The sequence below is a fragment of the Chanos chanos genome, chromosome 1 (genome assembly GCF_902362185.1).
Source record: "Chanos chanos chromosome 1, fChaCha1.1, whole genome shotgun sequence".
NCBI classification, from domain to species: domain Eukaryota; kingdom Metazoa; phylum Chordata; class Actinopteri; order Gonorynchiformes; family Chanidae; genus Chanos; species Chanos chanos.
The window spans coordinates 18,037,967-18,065,847 of NC_044495.1; the positions used below are offsets into that span (position 1 = coordinate 18,037,967).

At 39.2% G+C, this 27,881-nt stretch overlaps 1 protein-coding gene and 1 pseudogene across 2 annotated transcripts in view; both read left to right on the top strand.

Moving 5' to 3' along the window:
• Window positions 1-3,727: 3,727 nt before the first annotated feature.
• Window positions 3,728-8,607, top strand: LOC115806675 (protein mono-ADP-ribosyltransferase PARP12-like; annotated as a pseudogene).
• A 9,916-nt stretch (window positions 8,608-18,523) lies between these two features.
• The window catches only part of syn3 (synapsin III), a 65,058-nt gene continuing 55,700 nt past the window's right edge, over window positions 18,524-27,881 (top strand). For both annotated transcript variants that reach the window (XM_030768879.1, XM_030768887.1), the window contains exons 1-2: window positions 18,524-18,891; window positions 26,464-26,521. In XM_030768879.1, coding sequence (XP_030624739.1) covers window positions 18,524-18,891; window positions 26,464-26,521 — 426 coding nt within the window. The remainder of the gene's footprint in view (window positions 18,892-26,463; window positions 26,522-27,881) is intronic.

Sequence of the window (27,881 nt, forward strand, 5' to 3'; positions counted from 1 at the left end):
TCACTTACTCATATCCAAAAACCTTATCAATGTACTAAACCTAAACATCCAATGAGCACCCGACACAGTTGCACAGTCACACCCCTTGCATCAATTACTCAATTTTCATCCGACCCCCTTATTTCCAGAACTTTCCTAGAATTCACTATGTTATACACCACTATTTCTCAGGTTTTTCCCTTCTTAATAATAAAAAAATAATATCTGACCATGTCCTCAACTTACCTCAGATAATCTACACTTAATGCAGGTGTTAGCTTTTAAGCGATGGGGCTAGTCCATGTGAGGCGGATACTGATGCATCTGTATCCTGGCCATTACTTAGGCCTCCCTGTCACCGTGACCTAGTATTCCCTTTTTCATATTGCCTCCATGTCAGCATGACATTACATTTTCCCTTGTAATATACAGAGGCCCTTCTTCTATTTCTCCAACAATACATCAAATATTTACAATGATGAGATATACCTCAGCTTTTTCTACTCCTTTTTATAAATGGTTCCACGACTTTGTTGGTAATTGTGTATCAATCAGGACACTTCGGTTCTGACAACTGTAAAGCACCACATCGTGACTCAACACAGTGCTGGGATGAAAGTACATAAAGAGAGAAGGACTTGTCTTTACCTCCATTCATCAGTCATGCCTACAAGGGATGAACAGAATTTAATTGACTGAAAGCTGAAATATTCAGCCTGGCTTTTAAGGATGAGGTACAAATTATCCCATAAAACCTAGCAGCTCCACCATCACCTCTAGTTCAGATGAAAATTGAGTAATTGTTGCCAAGATGAAAATGAGATTGTATAGACTCATGGAATACACTGGATGCAACAATTATATTTTTGCAATTTTTTTCCTGTTTCAAGAACATTCAGAAAAGGGAGGTAGGATATTATTGTTATAATTAATAATATTTTGTGTAAAGAAATGGGTCAAATGTTCGCTTAATGACAATGTTATTTCACAAATACACAGTTTGCTGTTTGTGGTTTTCATGTCAATGAGAGACTGATCCAGTGGATGACATGTCTGAAGCACCTGTATCCTGCATGGATGTGGGACTTTGTACCCTTATGTGAGCAGGAAAACTGCCACGCCTAATACATACATCAATAAATCAAATTCAGTGAGAGAATACATGGGTCCTTTACTAGAAGAAGTGGAAAAGGCTGGGTACTCTGAGTGTTGATGTTTTTGAAAAATTCAGAAAATAACTTGGGGGGGGGGGGGGGGGGGGGGGGGGTTCATTTTTAGCACATATGCATCAGCGTTGACATAAATAGTTGTGTGGTGACACGCTGTGAGGACTGATCCCTGATTTCAAGGCCTAAGTACATGTGGTCTAGTTTCATGTGGTATGTAAACAACAGCTGAAATGTATTATGTTTAGATTTGCTTTTCCAATTTAGAATACAACCTTAAATGTGTTCAGCAGATTAGAGTTGGATTTCTAGCAAGTTAATCGGACTGAAGTATACAACACAGGTGGATGCAACTAATCTAAACATCTTTGTACATAATTCATAAACCCATCACATCCATTTATGTCCCTTCATTGATAAACATACCTTTAAGAACTCTTAAGAACTCACCACTTAGCGTTTGACAGCTTAGTATAAACTAAATTCCCACATAAATGCACCTCCTACTATTAGTTGACATTGTCTCTAACATTATTCTTGGTAAACAGACTACCACACTGGAATAGCATTGAACTGTCCTCTAAGCACTATACCAGCATTCTGTGTACTACTGTGTATACCACTGCTTCAGAGCATCAACATCTTTCTGCCTCAAATGATATCCCAGCAAATGCTATATTCTTTGGCAAGGACAAAGTCACACAGGAAATTCACAAACATTAAATCAATATTTATAATAATTATAAAATGTGTTATATGTCACATGGGTAGATTACATTTCAAGGCAGATTTGTTGAGCAGTCAACAGACCAGTGCTAAAGTTACGAAGTTTGCACTAATTCATTTGTTGACAGTAGAGTATAGAGAATCTTCAACTTTTTATTTTCAGCATTAACATTTAATGCAATTTCGGAGAGGTCAGAAACCTTTTTTCACATCACAAAGTTTTTCAGCAGTGTGTCTTCCATCAGATCCCTCAGATGTTTCGGTTGTGAAACTGAGACTTCCAGCTGGTGGCTTTAATGCTTCCAGTGAATGGAAATGCTGAAATTGTGGCCTCTGGAGGTTGTGAAGAGCAGAGCAGGGCCATTTTGCAGTTGCAGAAGTTGCAGTTCGCTGAAAAATGACTCAACATCAAATAGCCTGATTTCAAAGCAGTTTGAATTTAGAGTAGACTGTTCTTTTGAATTTATTTAGTAACCTCAACCTTACAGACTGAAAGATATCAGTGGTAAGTTAGCAACATGTTTTACTAATGTAATTACACTGGCTCATTGGTCACAACTCTTCAATTTCTGAATCCACCTCCAAATATTTAGTTATTTGGAATACTAATAGAATAATGATTAAGCTTTGAACTAGTGTTATTTATAGGCACTGCCATGTTGAACTGACTGTGTTACACTCTTTTAGTATCATGCTAGCCACAGTTTCAGTAAAATAGTATTACACAAGTGCACTTTTACAAGGTGATATTAATCATATATATTCCTTCATTCAAAACCACCACCGACTTCTGTATTATGCTGTATATTTGTGTATATTTGTATTGTATATGTGTATGTCTAGACCAAAGCCCAAAAGCCCCTTTTGGCACTGGATGGTATTACTCTTCCTGATTTTTATCAGTTATTTCCTTACATTAGTATGTTTTATTGCAACCTTACCTTTACTGTACAGATTGTATTCACTCTATGTTATTGTGTCCTCAAAGGTCACTGCCCTGAGGGTGGAACGGTGTTGTTCTGCTCTTTTTAATGTCACAGGTCTAACAGAGGTCCCGTGCTCTCAGAATCTCACCTGTGGTCCAAATGGATGCTATCACTTGAGCTGAACCAGTGAGCAAGTGTTTGAGCTACTCTGCAGGCCTGCTGGACTGTAGTAGCAACGGCCTGGACAGGCTAAAGATAAGAATCAGGTCCTCCAACAAAACTCTGTGAGGGTTCAGTCTCACTACAGTGCCAGGAGCCAAGCTGTCTTTCCATATGTCATATAGTCAAAAGAGGGCAGGACAACACTGCTCTAACATCCTGATTCCACCACTGCCAACATATTCTTAAAATGTTTCCCACTTTTTTGCAAATTAAATAAGAACCTTTGTTCTTATTACATTCAGGGCTCAACTGATCAGACATTGCACATTAGCAATGAATACATTACCAAAAGGAGCCTTTGCTTGTGAGTACTTGTCATTTGCTGAGGCACTTTTACTGTCTATTTGATAGTAAATGCGTGTTGACTAAATGAACTTTGAATTTTGGTATTTGCAGCTTTTTACAGAGAAGTGTACTTTATTTTAAGTTTAGGGACTTATAGTATGGTAAAATGTACCTAAGTAGATAAGTGAAAAGTATAGTACAGTACATACAGTATGTATTTATATGTAGTGTACACCTTAATTTCCACCAGTTTCAATGCACTGTGACTTTCGTTTCCTCTGAACCACTGGCAAAGAATTCACATGTTCTTTTGAAAGCAAAGTTGAGCCACACCCTGTAGATAAGTGCTCCACCAGAGACAAAAACACATTCAGGAAGCAAGTAGGAATGAGTGTGAGAGACGATCATCCAAAGTGAACAAACATGCAGACAGCAGCTCTTGTAAGGCGACTTCTTTGTGCTCATGATGGACGGATGGAACTGAATGAACTGAAAGCCCAAATATCTGGCTTGGCTTATAGGGATGAGTTGGAAGCTGTCTTGCAAAACCTGGATGTTTGTGTCATTACCACCAAGTCAGATGGAAGCAAAATAGTTGTTGCCAGGACAAATTTAAGGTTGTGTAAAACCAAGGAATGCAATGGCTGCAATAATTTACACCTGTGCAAACGGTATCTGTTTGGAGAATGTCCATACAATCAAGGAAGGTAGGATATCAGGGTTACTGCCACTTTTGGCAGTGGATGTTAATGTTTTTTTTCCCCCTTTTTTTAATATCAAAGATTTTTCTTAAATACTCAAACTATTTTATGATAGAAAGCACTTTAATCTAAATAGATGTGGTTTTTATGATGATGAGAAACTAGCTTGGTGCATGTCAGACATAATTACGTGCGAATGGATGTAGGACTTTGGACCCTTTGTGCAACCAGAGAAAATTTGTAACAGCAGTTCACTAGAAGAATAAAGTGTTCACGTAATTTTCGGTAACCTGATATTCTGTATAAATGTTCTTATACTTATACTTAAGATATAATTTGATAAGATTATGATCTAAATATGATTTTAGTTGCCTCAAAAAACACAAACAGAATTTAACAACTTAAATGGTGATTTTTTTGCTGTGCTAATTCAGCTGTAATAAACAGGGTGTATATATGAATCTGAAGTATGTTTTTACACAACTTGTGGCTATGGCAATCAGGAGCTTCATTACAGATGAATATGGTCAGGGCTCTGTTGTGTTCAAGAGGCTTATCAGCACTAAAGCCCTCTGCATTCCGTTGGCTCCTGTCATCTCTGTAACAAAGAGAAGGTGACTTTCTGATGCATGAAAGTGGGTGGTATTAAGTCAAAATGTTACATACATACATACATATACATGCATATATATATATATATATATGTGTGTGTGTGTGTGTGTGTGTGTGTGTGTGTGTGTGTGTGTGCGTATATATCCTCCAATGCTGATGCGGCTGCAGTTTGTCAGTTATCATTGGCTCTTAATCTAACATTAATATTTTAAAACAGACGACCATGCCGATATGGCCATGACCTGATGTCTGGACATAATATTAGTGTCCTAAGACAACATGAGCTCCTGGAACTGGACCGGAGTGAGCTGTGTATACTACTGCTCCAGAATGATAACAGTCTTTTGCCTCAAGTAAGATTCTAGCATACACTTCAAACTGTTTCCCATAGACAAAGGTCTGCCAAAAAAAGCAGAAAAGATGTTTTGTTTTTTTTTTCTGAAGTGGCTGCTTATTAATTAACAACTGTACTTGAGTTCAATATCTAATGTGTTCACAGGTATGCTTCATGTATAACAAAGGCAGCGTCAGCCAATGTTCTGACGACTGCAGAAGACTCCACATTTGTGAGAGGTACATCAGAGGAAACTGTGATGGTAGCATGAAGTGCCTTAGGTCCCATGACTTCTATGAGCCTCATCCATCGAAAACGTTGCAGGATAGGGGTGTACACAGTCAGCTGATGGAATCCTTGCCTTCAATCTACCAGAACATCTTGGCATTGTGGGACAGTTCTAACCAGAAAACTACTAGAAGCACTAGACCAGCTAATGCTAGGGGTATGCATTGTGCGCTAATTCGTCTGGTGACTGCAGACTATTCAAAATCCCCCCCAAAATTTTATAACCTTTATTTCTACTGTCAACTCGAAATAATAAATTAATCTTTTTTAATCTATATAATTTTAGACAGGACAGAAATCTGCCTTTTTCACATCAAGAATTACTGCAAGCAAGGAAGTAAGTTCTTTTGCATAGGCATATGAAAATACATCATGTGTTACTGTGCCAACATTGTATAACAGCTAATTATAACTATAACTCTTTTAACAGACAAATGCTTTAAAGTACATTTCCATCTGCCCTACAAGTGGGAGGTGAGAGATGAAAATGGCTGGAAAGTTCTACCTGACAACGAGGAGGTAGAGAAGGCTTTCTGTGATCCAGCTAGGACATACAGGTACAGTTTACACCCTTTTACACAATAATGTAATACTCGTGGTCTCTGGAGAACAAGTCATTATGAAGGAGCAAGTTAAAAGTATTAAAGGGCAATCTTATTTCACGTTGGTTAAGATCATTTTAGCTTAAGCCAGAGAGATTTATGCACAACCACAATGACAGCATATTGGTCTCTGGCATTGTCTTTCTCTATATAAAATGAAGACTTTGCATTTTATGGTCGAAAGTAGCACTACACTCACATTAACTGAAAGTTTTCCAATGTCTTCTTAAGTGAGGGAGCTATGCCTGTGCATTTTGACACAATGAGGCAAGGCCCTAGAGAGGTCCGGCGCCTCTCAACACCCTCATCTGTTCTTCAGCCTACATTCATCCTGACCACAAAATGGACCTGGTACTGGGAGAATGAATTTGGATGCTGGACACACTACGGGTTAACTGTGAGTGACAGCTCAGACTACCTCTAAGTAACATATGCCCCTTTGCTCCTGTTTTGTCATTTAGCCTATGACAAAGCATGGATTTGTGTTTTGAGTGCTTTAGAACGGTGTTGTAGTACGACAGACACCATGTTGTCCATCCACAGTCTATTATTTATCAGCCTCTGAATAGCCAATATACACAACTGTGAGTGACTCAGTTTTGTAAGTAACAACAGCAATGACATATCACTGACAGGAAGGGGCCCATCATGCTTCCACCATCACCAGTGAACAATTAGAGAAGAAATACCAGGAGGATAGCAGTGCCACCATAGAATTCACAGCAGGCAAACATACCTATGAACTCAACATGCAAGGTTGGTATGAAAAGTGTTTGTTTTTAAGCTCCATTTAAAGACAAAGTCCTTGTCTCATTCTGCCAATTAGTGCTTTCAAAATGTTTGTTATGCCAATTTCAGACATGATTCAGACAAACAAACGAATTGGCACTAGACGACTTGTGCGAAGACGCCCCGTGTTTGTCTCAGCGACAGATGTACACTCACTCAAATCAAGGTAGTTGCAAAGGTCATATTTGATTTTCAGTAACTTAATAATATTAAGTTTTGAAGCAGCATTACTTTAATCCTACTTTTTTAGTAGCCACTCACACCACACAAGAGGATTGCCACGGTATTGGGATAAGAGCAGTATTCCTGACACTGGCTTCAAGGTAATGCACACAATGGTATCAGCTGGAGTGTCAAATATCTCTCTGTACTTTAACATTTGTAGGGAATGTGCACCATCTGCTTGTTCAAAACAGGTTAATCAAGTTTTGACAGATTGTAAAATCACTTCTCAGTAACTCCAAGAGCTTCATAGGTTAGCAATGTGCAATTATTCATTTATTTTGAATAACCGTTCACATATTTACAAACGATGCAAACATAATTTAAAATATTTGAATTTTCTTTGCGTGGTATGTCATTTTAATTCAATAATTGCTCTGAAGAGGGTCGTCCTGCGCAAGTCATATGATGAATATCAGAAGATTCTGGATCTCTTCAAACAAACTATGTCTGGATTCACAGTGAAAAGCATTGAGAGGGTACAAAACAGGGCTCTATGGGAAATTTTTCAGTGGTACGTCCATCATTAAATTCATTTACACACAAATATTTTATGCATTAATGCATGAACATACTGATTCTTCAAAGCTGCTAGAACTCAAATTTGTGCAATATTTTTTTTTCCTTTTTTTGGATTTTGTAAATTATTATTATTATTTATTTTTATTCTACACATGAACTTTACATGATTAGCTGTTGCTTTTAGCTGAGAAGTGAATGAAGATGCTGAAATCATGGAATCCTCTATCTCTCTCAGGCAAAGTGATGTGATGAAAAAAAATGATTCAAAAGGAGATAGTGAGAGGCTTCTCTTCCATGGAACCAACTCTAAACACATTGATGCTATTTGTCAGCAAAACTTTGACTGGAGACTGTGTGGAACTCATGGGACGGCATATGGAAAAGGTTGGTGCATAGAAAAGACATTTTGTACATTTAAACACTAATCACATCTCTCTGTTAGGTCTGGTGCATTCTGTCTTGGAATAGCCAACTGGCATGTCAACCATGTTCATTTGTACATATACACATCAGAACACAGATCTAATGCATATGGACGTGTATACATGTACACAGTGTAAAGCATTGCCATCTTTTCTTATTTCAGGGAGTTACTTTGCCAGGGATGCGATATACTCTCATAGATATACTGAAGACTCTGAAACCAGGTCTATGTTCGTTTGTCGTGTTTTGGTGGGACAATACACACAAGGACACCCCAGCTATGTCCGCCCTCCCCCCAAAGGCAATGATGACAACATTCTCTATGACAGCTGCGTGAACAGCATCAGCAATCCCTCCATATTTGTGGTATTTGAGAAGCAACAGGTGTACCCTGAGTACCTCATCCAGTATGTGGAGGGTGTGGAGCCAGAGCCTGAACCTGAGAGCATTCTCAATCCTGTCCGTCCAAGGACAAGATCCCTGTCCAACTCCTCCCACATAGCTAGAAGAACTCCTCAACATTATGTTAAACCAGACACCCCATTCTGGAGATCCCTACCACAATCTTCCCCTCTTACAGGAAGAATGCACAGAACTCATTCAATGGAAGCTATACATCATCTCCGTTCTCTTATGGTAGATCGGTTAAGTGTATCATCTAACCCCTCTCAGTCTTCTGCTCACTTAGGACAAGCAAGGGGCACAAGGCTCCAGCCAAAGGTTCCCCATAATCCCCATCTGAAACCCTCAGCTGCACCGGTGATCAGCAGACCAGCCCAGGCAGGTACAAAAATGTCCTGGATGCTTTAACTCTTCTCTAGTGATGAGAAACTGGTATCAAGCTATGAAGGTGTCTCTTTGCTCCATCAGTCTTATAGTTTCTGTTATTAACATAAAATATGTCACAATAGTTTTCTCATTTCATCATTGTTGGGCAGGAAGGAGCCTTTGTGTATTGTATTGTTTGATTAGACAGTTTCGGACTGATATAAAAACTACATTGCCACCAGAAATCTCTGATAATGAACAGAATAATCAAAAAAATGCACTTGTTTGTGAGCTTGCTTTCAAAGGCAGGTTCAACTTACTACTGTGACTGTGTAGACGATACAGAATTCACACAATGTTTTCCTATCAATTTTGTTTATTATATTGTCTTAAGTTGGTGGCAAACCTGTAATACTTTGTGTTTAAAAGATGTGTGTGGTTATTTATGAGCATCTCTGTCCTCTCTTTACCACTGTGTTTACCATAAAAACTTAAGAGTCTGGCATCAACCATGTTATTAAAGTCCTTTTTTTAACTGGTTAATGATGCATACAGCTCATTTTGTTCAGCTTTGTTTTCTGTCACCACTCACTGACTGCTCTAAATGTGCATTTGCATTCAGAGGGAGACAATTTCATTAAGTGCATTCCTTCAAGTTTTTTTTTTTTAGTTTAAAAAATGTTGCTTCCTTTGTTAGAAGTGAGTTGCAAACTCAGATTTAGCCTTTGTGTTCCTCATGTTAAATCACTGATTCTCACAGCTCTCTGTGTTTGGATGATTAAATCATAGGACATGTAATACTGTATAATAATATATCAAAACAATTTACACACACTTCAGGACTAGATGATGTAAGTGAGATTGCATGCATTGGTCTACAAGGGCAAGACAGAAAATTCACACAAATTAAATGATTACATTTTTTTTTTCAGGAATTGATTTGATTGTCTTTAGTTGGAAATGATCTCTTTTTTCAGTTTGCTACATAGAGGAAATTTTTTAAGAACTCATTAGCATAAATCAGAAGGTTACTCTTTCATCTTTAACATGGGCTGTATTTATTATGGAAAGAGTGCCGGCACACATAACAATACCACTGTCTCTCCATATTACCAGGACCACAGAGTATTTCAGAAACATTTGGCCGGACTCTTCCATTCTCCATATCTCTCTGTATTTCTCTCTCTCTCTTGCTGTTATGCCCCACCCCTCAAAGAAAATCGAAGGTGAATGAAATGTATGTCATCAGTGTGCTCTGTGGCAAGGGGCAGGGAGGGGAGGGAGGTTTTATGGGCAAAACAACAAAAATCCAATCAATATGGAAGTCAGGCATTTAAAAATGTGAAAATTCATGCTTCATGTTGGTTAAGCAATTCAGTCTGGATCTCTCTGTCTCTCTGCAGAATTAAACTGCTGCTGGCATCGTCATTCTTAGGGTGCAGAGCACAAAGTATAATAACTATACAGAGATAACTATAACACATTTACCAAATATTTCATAATGCTGTTGTTGTATTACATAGTATGACTTAGCATATTCTTTCATTCTTTCATTCATGCTATTGTTGTACACTGTTCTCTAACATTAAAGTATAATCTGGGTCTTGTTATGAAATAACACAAAAATAACAACTGCTTTGTTTGTTCGTATAGTGTCTTTCATGTTGCTCATACAATGTGGTAATCCAGACATTTTGAGAAAAAATACAAAATCAACAGTCTGGATAATTTATCTCTGAAAAGATAGCAGAACAGTAACAAGTGCAAGCACTTGATGTAAAACCTTATGATCCTGAAAGAGTATGATGATAATGAGTTCAGACTGCTTTCTCCAGCATGGAATCTTTAATTGATTGGTTGCTATAAAACTCAGCTGGGTCTTATCCATCCTGGGGGAAGTAACTAGTTCTTCCTCTGCCAGCAAACAGCCTTTGACATTAAGCATCACTAATGGTCACCTCCTTTTCCACTGGCAGCTGCTGTGCTCTGAGCCTTATGTTCTATCTTAGCAAATTGCTGGATGTGTACCGCTTCATGGAGCTCACTGTGGGATGCCAGGGAGGAACAGCATGGAGTTGACACTGCTGCAACAGTATGAATATTTAAAAAATTCAGCACCGGTAACAACTGAAAATCATTATATTACCCCTGTGCTGAATCACTAAGTCAGTACAGTTAACAACCGGTTAATAATCTGCTGTATATGGCAACTTGTAAGCCTTAAGAGACAGCTTCCATTACAACACGGCACATCTTTTAACCCATGCAAACTGATTTCGGGCAGCTGTATTATTTCTTTCTATGATGTATATTTCGTGGCACTTGCTTATAAACACTATCAGTCTATTCTGATGCTTACACTGTCCCGTGTGCACTTACTTGTATGATGTTATTATGTTATTTGTACTGTGCTGTGTATTGTGTGATGTATCTGTCTTGGACGTCGCTTTGGATAAAAGCGTCTGCAAAATGAATAAATGTAAATACAATGCAGATTTCCTTCCCTCTATGACAGGTACTACTTCATACTTATTTTAGTGATACTCCTCGCCAGAGGTACACGATAACTTATATCATGGAGCTATAGACCCATTTGTATTTGTCTGTTGTTCACTCTCTTATTTTCCTGCAACATTTCTTGCATTTGCACCTGATCTAATACTGAACCTAGCAACATCACTTATTCCACAGACAGCTTCTTAATGGCTCCATGCTTGGTTTGTGTTCTGCCTGTCTTAGAATTCACTTTGGATAATAGCGTCGGCTAAATGAATAAATGTAATGTAATGCAAGGTAGTGAAATCTGAAGGCACAACATCATACACAGATTTGTTATATAAAATAGGTACATCTATTAAAAGTATTTGTTGTGCTCTAAATGTATTGATGCGGCTTATCTGATTTCCTTTTAGCATTTATGAATGCACCATAGACCACAAAGAGCCACTGAAACAATGTGAGCCAAACACGAAGAATGTGTTGTTTCTGTTGTAATCCTGCATAGATTTGATAATTCTAAATATGAACTCATCCTTCATCTGTCTAAACAAATCAATCATAACACACAGTGTTGATTATATAATTCACAAATTATACCATAACACAAAATCGAAATTAAATAGTCCAAAATTTCTCTAATTGTTTCGGCTCTGAATGGAATTGCAGCAGAGCCACTGTACTACAGATTATATCATCCAAAACCAGTCCTAACACTGGGCATAAACAGAGCAATTACTCACTCACACATCCTCAGTAATCTATAGAAGACTGTATCCATGTGAGCAGTACAGAGGAACAGGCAATAAGTAATTTTAAAATTAAAAGTAGGCTACAGATATTATGGAACGTGTTACAGTCTCATGTAAACACAGAGGTGAAATACAGGCATCCTAATATGCAACGAGTATCGAAAACACTGTGATAGGAAATTACACTTCAAACATAAAATAATCAGTTGTCTTTAAGTAACGGTGAACATCAGCTGCTCTCACGTGTTAGTGGTCATCGTAACGTATACAAAGTAATATCATTTCCTACGCTGCGTATCTGAGTTTAGAGAATTCGCGTCTTCTAGACATCTGAAATATTAATGATCTGCGTCATACAGAAATGATATGAGGCGCGTTTTAATTTTACTGGCTATCTGGCCAATGGGGCTGGAAGGGAATGTAACGAGACGTTGATGTTCCCGGCATGCATTGTGAAATACAGAACCTGATAGAGAGAGCTGTCGCACCAATCGGACAAGTGTTGTGGCACGAACGCAGGGCATCCCCACGAACACTCAGTAAAACCGAATCTACGGGATCTACGTTGAGGTAAATAAGACAAACAAGCCATTTGTATACCATATTGTACCTTTGCTTGTTAACCTCATCGGAAGTAAAGCGATAATTGATTATTATGTGCCACTGTTAATGTATTTTATCACTAGTCGAACGAACCAGTTATCAGATGTTGGACGCAGCTACCAGCACAACCGCTCCCTGCATCTATTTGGGATGCTTAATATCCATTTGAAAGACTAGTAGCAATGGCTCAAAATGCGAAATGTATCCTAAAATACTTACATTTTAGGAAACAGACATTGTCTTGGGCGGTGATGTTTAGATGATTGTGGTAACTGCATGAAGATCCTGACGTTGTCCAGCACTGATTCAGGGTGCCGCTCACGATTTACAAATCGGTTTGCAGGGAGAGGAAGTGGGCATGGGAATTCCCAACCTTTTCATCCCGGCAAAACGTTTTATCTCTGCGACTCCTCCTTTCCTGAAATTAGCAATACCCATGTCAAATTTGAAGTATGACGTACCTGCACTGCGATGCATTTCAGGTTTAGTACATTGTAGCCACAATTTGTGGCAGTTTCAAAAAGGAAAGAATTAAAACAGTGCATGTGTGCTGATAATATCGTTGCTCTGTCCGTTCAGTCATGGGAGAAATATGGATGCATCGATGTGAGTATATGCCTGTCATAACTGATTAGTTCTTTCATTTTGCGCCTCTATGTAGTCTATATGTTGCGACCTTAATCAGTTTGGAGGCTCTTGTATTGCAGAACGAAATGCTCACATCTTCTGTTGATGATCAAAAGGTTGTAATGGTGATGCACGTATTCTGGGTGGTTGATCAGTGAAAGTTACAGAGCAGAAGCAATGGCTTTCGTTCATCCAGTGTCACTTGTGTAAACAAAATGAAGACTGTTAACCCAAGGTATCTTAAGAATAAACATAAACATATTTGATCCTCCAGTTTGCTGCAGATCCTTTGCATAGGTCGATTTATGTGTTTTAGTTAATGTTTATTTCATAACACATTTGCTTTAAAATTGAGTCACATATAAAGTAATCTGTTCCTAATTTGCTAAGGGTCTCTATGACGTTATCTCTGCATTAATAATGCATTTCTCTGCTCTGATCTCATGGACTTTGGGGAGTGTCATTTCTTAGGAAATAATGAGTGAATTTTCTAGTTCTTCAGAAATGTTGTCAACAGTCTTAGCAGGCAAACTGGATAACAATAACCTATTTTCAGATATTGATTGGTGGCTATTGCCGACCACATAAGAGTAATTTAAGGGGGGAGGTTGAATGACAAAGGAGTTTTACGATTATTTAGTATCAGGTCACTGTCACCGTGTGTCGCTTCAACTGAAATATCACTAAAGGCATTTTAGTGAACCTTATGCACCCTGGACATGTGATCCCAAGAGGCTTTATAGTAATAGCACATTTAAAAATAAATGTAAAAACATTTTAAACAAACAAATAAACAAACAAAAAAATAAATGTGCTTAGTATTAGTTCTGACATGGTCAGGTTTCAAAGGTATCCGTTTAATGGAAATATCAGTGGCTTTACGAAGTCTTTTTTCCCTTGAGTGGTGTCGCAGTGTCACTGACTCAATGGGAGATCTGGGGAGACAGGCAAAGCCCTGAGTCATCTAATCCTCTGAGCATTTAGGAATCAAACTGCATTTCTATATTTTTAGCCCATAATGTGCAGTCTTGGTGAGCTGGTTATGTGGTTCTGGCAAAGACATAAAATTCTCATTTTCCTCTCCAATCCCCAGGGATAAAGCCACTGCAGACACTTCTTCTCGTTTACATTTTCAGACGAATGTGTGTAGTGTTTTGTGTGGTTAGAAGGTTTTGCTGCTAGCTGGGAGGTGGGATGTCAGGACCTATGTTATGTCTCCGCTGAGATAGGTAAACCAGGTGGATGCCACACAGTAGAGAATTTGTGGCTGTCGATGGTAGTGAGAGAGGGCATGGTAAGTGATAAGTTATGACTGAGGTGTCTGTTGAACCCGTGTCACTTGTGCCTTTAGGCTGAGTATTTTACTTTAGCTTAATACCATCTGTTACCACAAAGTGCAAAGTGCTTTAGGTTGAATACTGTGTATCTGTAAGCATTCTGCAGTCTTGATTCTGATTACTTTGGTAATCAGATTGAAAGAAATATTGCTGAAAATACGCTTTGAGAATTATGCTCATGAGAATCGTATACCTGACTCAGACAACTAGTCAAACGCTCCATTTATAGATGTGTCCCAAATCCTCATTTGTTAGTTATGTTGTCCTGGCCACATGATGTCTTAAAATGTTTGGGAGTTTTCACCTCACTGCGAGGGCTCAGACAGGGTGATGAAGTAGAACAGTGATGACAGCTCCTCTGAGGTATAGTGTATTAAGATTTAGATTTGCAAAGGCAAAAATGCAGTTCACATTACTGTTAGTAGTTTTTCCCCTTACATTCATGGAGACTTATTCTTTACATTTCTAGTGCTTGTATCACAAATGAACAAGTTGACATTCTGTATAAATTGTTTTTAATGTGCATATTTGTTGGAAACAATAGAATCCAACATAAGGCATCTTTGGCTACTCTAGACTTTGGCACGAAAACATTTGTGAAATGGCAGAATCAGGAAAGCTTTTCTCACTGTTTTTATGGTAGACCAATATAAGTATATTGAATTTCTTAAGTTTTTTGGAGAGACAAGTCATAAAAAAGAAACTGGTTGCTAAGCGACTGATTTGGCAGTTTTCACATGCTGTGAGAACGTAGTCGTGCTGTGTCTGTGCATATGTGCGTCTGTAGCTCCTTTTTCGTCTGTATGTTGTTGTGCTGCATATTTAGAATCATCTCTGAGCTAGATTGTGCCATGCATGTTGGCTTAGATTTAGGAAGGAGGCAACGCTAACTGAAGATTTTGGTATGCCACCTCTAAGAAAACTGAAACTGTAAGCAAGTGAAAGCAGAACAGCATAGATGGTGTCTGATGATCCTCTTTGCACTATAATATGCTTTCCCTACTGTTGACTTGAGATACATAACATTGCAATTCTTGATGGACTGAAAGACCCATATGGTCTTTAATTTGTCCTGTAATGATGGTAAATTTAGGAGTCGAGATTTAGGAATTATGGCGAACTCGGTCCTCCTTGTATTGCCAGCAGTAGCCTCCCATATTTTTATAATGTTCTGGACATCTGCCATTTGTAGATATTCTTTGGTCCTTTGGTCAGTATACATGGAAACAACAAATGGGGCATTTGGTATGTTCAGGGCAAATTATAGTAGTTCATTCATTTTTGCACAAATGAGGTGAGAGTAGGTTTTATCTACCTGGCCCTCGGGTCCTCTTATGTCCAGCTCGTGCTGTCATGTTCTGTTACATCACTTTTGCCACATTTTGAAGCATTACTTGATATGTAAATGCAACTCTTACGCACAATATCCTCTTCGTGTAACCTGGTCAAAGCAACCGGGCCCTTGTTCCTGTTTTCAGTCTGTATCCTTATTATCAGTGTATCACAATAGCACTGCTATACTAAGTACACTCTCACTTTTATGTTTTTCACAGTCACAAAGTCAGAGCAATAGTTCCATGACCAGCACACTCTGTGCCAGGGCCTTTTTCACCACATTACATCGCATGTAAGAGCGGGTGAGAACCAGGGAAATGATCCGTGAGCCATTTGAGAGGATCAGGTATGTGGAAGTCCTGTGGCCTGTAATGAGTCCTTTGGCCAATAAGAGGTTCCCCTCACAGGCAAGGCTATTGTGGGCAGTGTGTTAGCAGAATGTCCCCTCTACCAGAGCTTAATGTGGTTGTCGGGGCTGCCCTTCTCTTAGAAGAGAGGTTCTCCACGGAGCATTTAGTAAACTCATATGTGTAGAGGTGATGAGAGGAACCATGGTTATGGTTCTCAGAGAGGATTGGGAGTAAAAGACGGGGAGAGAGTTCTGTGTTTGTATGCTTTTGAGGATGACTTACAGTGGTGAGCCACAGAGTTTTCAGCACCAGTTATAGTGGACAGCTCCTAATATGATTTTCCTGTGGAATTAGTCATATATTAAAAAAGAAGACTATGTTTGGACAAGAACCTCAAGCATTTTTTCTTTTTTGGAATGCCTTTATATCACCTGTTGTCTTCGTATTAACATCCACCATTTTCATACACATGCTCCTTGTAACTTTATGATATTACACGAATTCCTCTTCTTGTACTTTTTTCCATGCAATATTAACATTTTCAGTCTCAATTATCCTTTCCATTATTGGACATGCAGATGAGACTGAAGCAGATAAGACCTGTCAGATCAATTCATGTGTCCAATGAAATCATGCTTATTCATTCACAATGTATTACATTTTCACACCTCCTTGTAAGAATCCTGTGGAATAGGAATTCTGTGTAATATAAATTCATGAACACTCAAGTTCATATGTTCCTCAAATCCTCAACTTATGCCATTTTTATACCCTCTCCAACAAACAGAAGGCATCTGCACATTGCTTTCAGCTCTTCCTGAATGATCCAGTCTGGTGTTAATGACCAGCTTATCCAGGAACTCCCTCTGCTTAAAAAAACACAATTGCCTTATCTCTGTCAGCAGCTCCCTGCAGCATTCCAGTCCTTTATTCATGAGGCTTATTTAGAGTGCCATAATTCAGCAGCTTCCTTTAATCTCACTTTTTTTCTATTCCATCAGGAGAAGCTACTACTTCTTTTCCCTCTGTTCAATGTGATGAATGCAGTGTAATATCCATTAGCTGATTGACTCTAAGAAAGAGCTCCATCCTTGGGCCTGTCTTTGTTCTTGTCCATGGCCAAAGGCATTTGCTAATCTACATGTACATTTCTGCCGTAGTAACATTACAGGTTATGTAACGCCTTTTCTGTCTGCATTTGACGGCGTTTCCAGTGTAAAATCTCAATGATTTATCCTTGTGATTTGCATCAGCATTATAAGAGATGATTACAGAATGTGAGGAAAAGAAGAGGAGAAAAAAATACTCACTGCAGTATGCTGCAGAGGGCAGAGGTGGTCCTCACTGGATGTAAAAGGATCTGAGACAGAATAATTCTTCTCAACCATAATGGATGCACCTCTGTGTTGGCTTTCAATAAGCCTAGCTGTAATATAATAGACCTCTGGGGTTAAGAGAGCTCAACGATTCAGCGGTTTAGGTAATCAGAGAGGTATTGGCTTGAATACCTGCTGAGGGTTATGAATGTTTATCCTTCAAGCAATGCATTTGACCTTACTTACCACATTAGACTTATAGCTGTGGGGAGAAGGAACATGAATATGAAATGGCAGAATATACACACTTGTGTAATGTGTAACTGATTTGATGTGGTCAGTTTGTCCTCCAAACTCTCCAGTATTTTTTTTAATAAATACAAATGCTACTTTAAAATCTCTACAGCTTTTCCCAGAGTATAGAGACAAGCCTGTCATTACCCTTCCACTGAGTCTCATTTACTGATCTTCATTTACTTTATTTTTTGTTGCATCTGCACACCATTGCACAATTCATTAGTTTGTGTAACATAAATGCATAAATAGTAATCAAGGAGTGTTCATTTTGGTCAGAGAGCTAGTGTCCATTAATTGTCTTGTTGTGATGTAATGTTTGGATAATAGTGTATCTCTGTTTGTTTGGTTCACTGTTAAGGGAGAGACACTATATTCTCTGTCTGCGCTGTCAGACCCGTACTTGTCTACACTAGTGTTTCCCCAGTGTCTGTCCTCTTGTGTAATATCTGATTCTTGTTCTGTGTCTTAATTAAGCTACGTCTTAATTAATTTTGGTTGCCAGGGTGTTTGCTTTTATCGCTTTAGCTGTGTTTTGTTTGGTGATGTTGCAGAAGTACAGTTTTTTTATTTAAAATCGGTAAGACATTAGGGGCAGAACATAGCAATTTCTTGCTCTCCTGAAATTTGTCACATGAAGGTTTTAACCTTGATCCTCATAATACCTAATATACATGGCCGTCAGACAGGCTTAGACCGTTTATTGTGCTGTAGGTTTATAATTGACCTGTAAGGCAGTCAGTGTTCCTTTACCATACTGAAGTGTTCTGGGTGATATTTTAGTGTTGTCTGTCCTCTAAACAAAATATTTCTGCCCTCAGCTCAGGCCCTTGCTTATACCCGGCACCATGAACTACTTGCGCAGACGTCTGTCCGACAGCAGCTTTGTGGCCAATTTGCCCAATGGTTACATGATGGACCTGCAGAGACCATCCAGCTCCACCAGCTCTCCAGCCTCCCCGGCCACAGAGAGGCGGCAGCCTCCTGCCCAGCCACCGCAAGCCCAACCTCAGCCTCAAGCTCAGACCTCCTCACCTTCCCCTGGAGGTTTTCTCAGCTCTTTCTCCAGTGTGGTGAAGACGGCTCAGATTGCTAGTGCTGTGCAGGCCAAAGCTGCAGCCCATGCTGAACCTGCTGCCACAGCTGCTCCACCTCCCAAACCAGTCATACGCAAGCCCAAAGTGCTCTTGGTCATTGACGACCCACACACAGATTGGTAAGAACATCACTGAAAATTTTGTACCTTCCAGATCTCAGGGGCAGTCCTGACTCACCAAACACGTTTTAGTATTTCAGACTAATTAATTAATGTCACAGGTTCAAGATTTTTGGTGTTGGTGGTACATCCAAAAAGTTCAGCGGTTGAAAAACCATTCTGAAATGCGTGAATGCGTGAGCTTGATACGACAGCTCAGAAATCTCAAAGAATAGATGCCAAGTTGTTCATCTCTCCTGAGTGGCACGAGCAGTTGAAGTATTTGAACGATTGGTCATGTCCAAAGACACTCCAAATACTAGCTTGAATCCTTACATAATTAATTATTAATTAGCTGAAATTCAAACGAGATGGAGTGGGTTTTTATGCAGTGCCAAACGATTAACACATGAATGTGTGACCACGTCTTCATCGGAAGTGTCATTTGTCCTTTTCATTTTGAAAACAAGATCACGAGGAAAGGGAACACTCAGTTGTTCAAATACTCAAATACACTTATTTGACTCAGGTCTGATGCTGACATCAAAATGCTTTCCTGAGGAGTGCTGAGACTGAAACTGGTTCTGAAAATGTCTTTGGGTAAAAGTAAAATGTAGTGCCGTTTTATTACTTACATCAGACTGAAACTTATATTTCATGACCATGATGATTGAATCTGTGCCTTTGAATCATGAAAGCGAAGATATGTTGAATTCTTCACGTCAAGTTTGTCCTTTTGAACAGGCCCTCAAAAGCATCAGATCAGTGTGCTCTAGTGTTCATGTTCTAAAAAATGAAGCACTGCAGCAGCTTTATACCAAGCATGGGTTGATGAAGAGTACAAATATTGAAGCGCAGGGTTTTCAGAGAGTACAGATGGTGTTGACAAGCTTTATTGCCAGATAGTCAAATGTAATATGCTTTGGTCAAAAAACAGTATAACTAATAATACAGTCATTGTGAATGGGAGAAGAAGCAGTTTGCTTTATCACAGGATAATGCAGAGAAACAGTGTGTTATTTTGCTCTGACTAGCATCAATTATCACCATGCAGCTTGGCAGTTACAGCTGTGAGCTTAGAGCATTTAATTGTAAGCTGTGCTATTTCTGTAATGGGATGTTAACCTATTGTAAAGTCCTTTTTCCTGAACTGTTTTAGTTGTTAGTACATTTGTTTTAGGTGACAAAGCCACCTCTGATTAACCTTTTCCTTCTTAATTCATTCTCCATTATAATTTGAGACATTCAGGCTTACGCATTTATCATTATCATTTTTAATATTGAATGTTAAGAGCAGAGGGCGATTTGCTATTTTTTACGGGGGGGATTGCCCAATGGCCAACAGGAGAGATGGCCCACTGATGGTCACTGACACTACTCCATAGAGTATATAGGGGGATGGCAAGTTAACAAGGGGGATGCATTTTGGTAACAAGGGGGATGGCATCCCCCCTCATCCCCCTACAAATCGCCTGCTGGTTAAGAGTTTGCGCTTTCTGTATTTTTTGGATTTAATCTGTTCAATTTTATGACTTAATGCACTAGCTCTCACTCTGTCAGCGATGATGCTAGCCAGCAGGTATCTGTATTACATTTGTTATCAAGTCATTTTCCCTTGAGTCGGTGTAACATTCACATGTAAGCCAGTATTTGGAATGACTATATTTGCTCTGCTGAGTCTAGCAAACTAATCCACTTCTGTACCCTTGCTTCCTAAATTCAAAGCACTCTGAAGCTCCTTTCTGACATCTCAGAGTTGCTTATCCCTGCTCCCGGGGGACCTATCTGTCTCTGCTGCTTACAGTACTGCTAAACTCTAGTGACGGCGCTTGTGCTCAGTTAATGCCTCGGACCAAAGTTACGGAGGAACGTAGGGAATATGTGTATGATTTGAACTGAAGACTTTCCCAAAGAGAAAGAACATTCATGCCATACACAGTTTAATGAATGTTGACAAAAACAGGCACAGAACAAACTTAGACCCCCTACAGTTTTGGAAATGTGTTTGTGAAATGTATTTTTTATGACTAAGGCAAAGTTAAGTGATATTAGTCACCCGTGGAGATTGTTTTGACCATTTTATAGTGGTAAAGGATATGCTGCTTTTCCTCTTGTTGAAAGAGCTAAGCTCAAAACCACCCTTTACGGCCAGTGTTCACCCGCAGGTTTTGAGAGAGAATCAAATGTGGGAACCTGGGTTTCTTTGATGATGGTGTTTATATTCATCCACTTTGGATTGCTTCTGTAGTTTTTTCTGTGGTTTTTTATTCCTGTGAGATGATCATGCGGTTTTAATGTCATAGGCCAGGGCCATTTAACTATGTTGCATTATTGCAGAGATTCCTCTGTTTTTTGTTTTCACTAACTGCTACATGCCAGTGATTGGATGGAGAATTTGGTTGTATTATTGTTTCTTGAATGCGGAAGCATTTTTTTTGCCACAGGATGGCAGTATAGTTTGATCAAAACTCTGTCAGTACTTTCTTTAAAAAAAGTGGAATGAGCAGCAGATGGAGCCAGATGCTAACCTTGGGCATTCCAGTAAATTTCAGTTTGCATTAACGCCCACAGACTAGTTACAGATCTTTTGAGACAGCTCTTGCAAAATCCACTGGTTGTGTCTGTTTGAGACTGTGCTGAATACAGTTCAAGGCATCATCACCTAGTATTTTAAGTTATTCAAATGTGTGTCTGACTCTGACTGCTGTATGAAATTAAACATCTATACACCTGCAAGACATCAGTGGACTGATTCATTTTGATGATTTATTATAGATGACTCTGTAATGGTAGTAATTTATTAGTAGTGAGATAAATCTCAAATATGTCAAGCAGACCCCCCAAAAAAAAAAAAATATCTTTACCTCTGCGTTCTGCTTTTAGGCCCCTGATAAATGCAGATATTTTGCTTAACTCGTCAGTCCATTGAAATGCAGTACGGAGGTAGCTTCTTAGGAGGTTGTTAGGAAGGTCCACATCATAACCCAAACATAGCAAAAATAGACAGGTGTTATCATACTGAATTACGTGAATGTGTAACTGATCAGGCTGCTGATTTGGACTGCATCCAGATTGCATTTTCTCAGTCAGTTTCTTGATTTAGTCCTGTGCCAGATTGTAAGATATTCTGAAATAATCAAAATAAAGGAAACTATTTTTGTTCAAGGCATTTAAAGACAGTGGCTCAATATATAAGAGTTGACGAAGTGCTTTAAAAGGTCTCCCATAGCCCATAGGAGCATTGCTGAATACAATGCTGAATATTAGCCACCATGTTGGCAGCATGTTTTTCTGTCTTTTAACGGTGCCCATCCCTCTGCATTTGTTTTAAGGTGGGTATACACTGTGCAATTTTGGGCTGTCCCAGACGAAAGATGACAAAATGTGGTGATATCTTTGGTCGTGGTTCCAAACGGTGATCCTACGTTGCACTGTGAGAGAGGTTTAAAGATGGCCATTGTCACCATCTTGTGACCAAAGATAGCCTGAGACAAAATTCTGACAGTGTCAGAAATTTAGTATGACCATCTCACTATGTGACTGCTGCTACGACCTACGTCTACTAACCAACTAACTACCAGTGCTACATCAAGTACCGCTGATGTGTTATAATCTTGTATATTGACTTGCGTCGTAGCCTATGATTCAGTAGGTGTTGTCATCGTACAGTCTACATACATCAAATTTGATGTTCTATCCAAGTTTACTAGATCCATGTCGCACAGTGTGGCTTGCAATAAACTTATAAGATTGCTGAAATGTCACAGTGTGTAGGTGCCTTTAGGCAACATGATACATGTATTTGGATATATATGTGTGTAGATAAACTCAGGGACATGTGCTAGGAACTTGTTGCTACCATGCACTGTTGGGTTATTGGCTTAGAGTTTCACTGGATCTTCAGCTGTTTGGAACACAGTTGCAAGTCATTTTTTCCCTTCATAGTGTCCTCAATCGATACATTTGTCTTCCCTTTCCACACACAAGCTTTCTGCACCAAGCTGACCTCTTATTAAACAATGGAGACCACTATACATGCGTGTATGCTCACTGTGAAGTGCACTTGCTCTCTGTCACACACTCACATGTACACACAAACCACTCATTACTTTGGACAAACAGATCTGGGTAGGAGAGGACACCAGTGCAGTTCTGGTCAATGAGAGATCTGTGTCAGTGTTTACGGGAGTTTGAAGAATGGCATAAAACCCTTCTCAGCAGAACAGAGAGAGATTTAACTACATCACACACAGGCAGTGCTGACATTTTAACAACAATGGAGCTTTATCGACTCCAGTATTCCACTATTTGGCCTGTAGCCCCATAAAAACAGCTTTCCGTCTCCACTGCTTTTCTCTTCAAACACACAGTAACTGTGAAAGCTGAACTGAAAAATAGGGCAAGCTTCACTTGGCGTCAGACCAGCTAGCTGCAGGATCGTGCAAAGAGGTTGGTGCCTTTAGGGTTCTCCAAGTCATTTGCTATACCTTCCATCTGCTCCCAGTTGCAAGTAATTCAGAAAACATGGCATGAACTAAGCACTCTCTTAAAGCATTAAATGACATGAAGTATTTATGAATAAATGTATTCATAAATTTCCTGAATCCTATCAAATGATTAATCTGCAAAGTTATTGAATATCTGGATTCATTACTCCTCAGTCACCACCTAATCCCCAGTTATTCATCTTTAAACCAATCATACCAGTAACCTCAGCATTTCGTTCCTTGTTAAATTTCTGATTGCTTTTTTCCCCAGTGGTGTTGGATTTCATTACAGATGTCCCTTGCATATATAATATATTCACTATACATATCCTTATATCTGTATTATTTTCAAGTGCACATTGCAGTCAGAATGACATTAAAAGAGCAGAGACAATTATCTCAGTTTATTCATTTTGACATACAGTCGTCTCTCATGGGGCAGTGCATAGATGAGCAGAGACTCTTGGATCAATACCCCTTTGATTGGAAACCAGACGTGCTCATTCTGTGAGAAAGTATCTGTTGCGTTTGTTGGGATGCTGCAAGCATAAACACACTCAGCATTTTAATACTTGGAAGCAGTTAGATCTTAAATATATTCAGATGTATGAAGATATGGCAATTTAATTGATCATTTTGTTTGTATGATAAAATGTCAAAAAGGAGACTGTGTTGTGTTGAAAGATTGAAGGCCTTTTTATCTCTGCAGTTCAACTCAGCGGCAGCACCACCTATTGGCTAGAGCATATTACTCAAGAATCGAGCCTCATTACTCAAAAATCGCATGTCAAGAACAAATCCACTGCTCAAAGTTGAACCAGCAACTCTCCATTTGTTGCCCTGGCCTGTATAGCACCTGCCAAGCCCAGATTAATTTATTATTTGGTTTATGAACATGTATGCTCTCATGGTGTCATGTTCATAGGAGGCCCCTTGAATGTTAGTGAGGCATTTGTTGAGACTTTGTATGAGGGCAATATCTCTGGTGGTACAGTGAGAGAGCAAATATGGAGGCCTGTGTCGGAGTGCACTTCCTCCAGGGCATTCCTGAGGAGTTGCAGTGTGTAGCTTGGGAAACCCTGCCTTCCCCTGACAGGCCTGGCCTCTTTCTCAGCTCTCATTCTGTAGAGGGCACAATGATGCTACACAGCTTAGCTTTCACTAGAGCATCTCCATCTTTCTCTCTCCCCTTCTCTGCTTCTTGCTAATTTTTTTCTGTCTCTTCCTCCCACCCACTTTTTCTTGCCCTCTCTCTCACACACTCTTTCTGTAACATGCATCTTCAAAGTTTGAAAACTGTCCCTCTTACTCTTTCAGAGTGCCATCATCAATCTAACTTTGCATTGACAGACATTGTTACACCCTATAGTGTGTTCTGAAATGGCCGTGCTGTTTGTTTCATTCATTCTATTCAAGCCTTTTTTCTTCCATTTAAGACACTTTACACTGTGTGCCTGCCTTTGTTGTGTTTGCACTGTTTTAGTGTTTCAGACTGGATCTATGTTAACCCTGGTTCATTCACACGAACGGCTAAACTGAGCTAACGAAATTTGACTGGAGTTAGCACTACCAAATGAAACTGCAGTATATTTTACTGGGCTGTTGTGTCTTTCCTACAGGATGTCAAAACAAAGCTAAGTCATATCAGAGGAGATCTCTTTCCAGTTTGCCCATTCTCAGTCACAAAAACTCTCCCTCTCTCTCTATGTAATTTGTGCTCTCTAGCTAGACCTTTCAGTCTTATGGGAGACAATTCTGGGAAGAAAAAAATTCTGAGATATTATATAATTGTTCTGCTCATGTGTGGTTGTGAGTAACCACTATGAGAATCTGGAACGCAGTCTTGCTTCCAGAGGGAGACAGATCTCACTGTGAACATGCCCTATTTACCCTGAAATATTTCCAAATGTGTCAGCAGCCATAAATTGAAATGATTGTTTGAAGTGATGACAACCTGTGCAGTTCAGTAAACACATACCAGAAATTCTTCTGCCGTGAGCCCCTCGTATGTTTCATGATCAATACCTGAACCAAATGTGAAGAACACCTAGGGCACTGGTTTAGCTCCATAAACTACACTGTTTAGGTCACTTATTCCCAAGGTCAAACACTTAAACGCAAATCACAGGGTAGGAGTGAGTTAATCTGAGACTCTTCTCCCATAGCAGCTGGGAAGCATTAAAGACAAGATGTTCCAAGTGACAAAGTGACAGGTCAGAACACTGAACTATGAACTATGCTAAGACTGAAGATGTAGGTCAGAGAAAAAGAAAAACATGAAGGTTTACTTAAGGCAATTACAGAGAGAGGATTTAAAGCAGTTACAGAGGGAGAATATTGTAATGAAAGTCAAAGGGAGTAGTTTTTTGTTTGCATGAATTCAAGACTACTTCTGTTGTGGGAGTGAGTTTCTGTTATGTTCCAAGAATACGTTTTTTAGAATGATCCATTTCTTCAGTTACCATAAAAAGCAGTATGATAATACAGCCACAGATAAAGAGACAGAACGTCATCTCTGGTGTTCTTGGCTACACTCTTGTGCCTCTGAGGACTTGGGATCAGCCCAATGATCCAAAATCAATCAGCAGAGTTTGAGATGCCCATTCTGAAGAAATCTCTGTCCTGGTTTGTGCCCACAAGACTTTACAATAGTATGTGGTCCTTTGAAACGGTTTGGATTATTTTTAAAATCACCTGCCATAGCAACCGTAGACAGCTTGTTACGTACCCTGGTACTGGGAACGTGGTTCATGCATGTTTACAGTACTGCAAGAAAAAACCACAAAATTTCCATGTGAAAATTACATCATTGATCTGTAACTTATATAGATCACATGAACCCCTGCCCAGTGCATATGTGTTAAGTTCACAGTATTCCACTGGAGTATCAATATCACACTGATTGATTTTCAGTTGCACAGCCAATCTTTAAAGATGTAGTGATCCACCACACAGAGTTTCAGATGGTCATGTACAACATTTATTCCAAAAGTGATATTTTCTCACTTTCTTCTTTCAAAAATCGTTTAGGATGTGTGAGACTGGTTTAAAAAGGTCTACTTCACATACTTTTCTCTTCTAACTTGTCCTCACTTTTCTCTCCTAGGGCAAAGTACTTCAGGGGTAAGAAGTTGAATGGAGAATACGACATCCGCGTTGAGCAGGTTGGTTGTGCATTGTTTTTTTAAGTTCTTCTATATACAGTAACTCTGTCGTATGGCCAAGTTACTTGGTGTGTATTTGTACTGCCAAACTCATTTGTTGACACAGAGGTTCTTTTGGGTTACATGGAAGTCCATACAAAACTTTTAGGTCCACTGCTGAAAGGTTATGCCTCTGTTTGTTGCCAAGCTGAGTGTCTCCCATCTGTTCTCCTGATAAGAAACCAAATAACAGAATCCAATTATCATATGTAGTCAGCAAAATTACCGACTTACTAACATGTTAAATTGTGATTAACATCATTGTTTCTTAGTCATGGTACGATAGCTGGAAAAAGTCTCTAATGCAAAGCAGATCTCATAATCATTATAATATCCTGAAAAGTTTGATTAATGATAAATGATTAATTCAGACTACAGTTAGGAATACGGTTATCAGATGAACTAAATGGTAAACTTCAACTCGCCTAATGGAGAAGAGCAGGATTTAGCTATAGTTACGCCCCAGCAGTTAATGTGGATCTGTGTACAGCTCTGGCAAGGAGAAAATAACTGAATGAATGTAGTTGTTGGGGCATCCTACAGTGTGTGGCAACATTTAAGTTCCACAACATGTAAAGCCTCAGGGGCCTTAGATCTAAGGCAAATCAGATGCATTTGCAAGTGAAATTGTTAATTGTAAATACATCTGGTACCTTATCTGAAAAGCACAAACACTAAGATTATCCTGTGTAGAAGATACACTTTTGGTAATATACATAAATTTACTGATATTTGAAAGGGGGAATAGGAATCCCTTTATCCCTGCCTGTGCTCCCTCTTCCTTTGAAGGTGACTGATTCTAGTATAATTAATGCAGATGTTGCTGCTCTTTTAGTAGCTAATAGTCCAGCCAGTTTCATTAATTCAGTGAGGCAGGGCACGAGTGTTGACTTGATGCTTAGAGCATGAGAACAATGTAAAATATGCATCATTGTTGTCTCAGTCAACAGATCTCAACCCAGTTAAAAATTTACACGATATTCAGGAGTGGTGCCTGAAACAGCATTTCCATCACCATCAACACAGTCTTTATAAGAATGGTAATACATCCTTATGGTCATTTAAAAATACAAATTCAGTAGTTCACTTCAGTATATCGCACAGGTGGCCTCTCAAGTGAATCTGTGTATGTGTTCCTGTTGCCTTGTAAATGTGTTCAATACATTTGACCATTCAACGGGGGACAAAGCAGTTGTACCAATGCATGTAGAAGTCCATACACAAGTCTAGACAAGCAGTGTTTCACTGAGAAGATAGCATCTTGCAGGGCTGCTATACATCTGCAAGCCATTGAGCAGTCTTGATTTGTCTTTGAAATGAA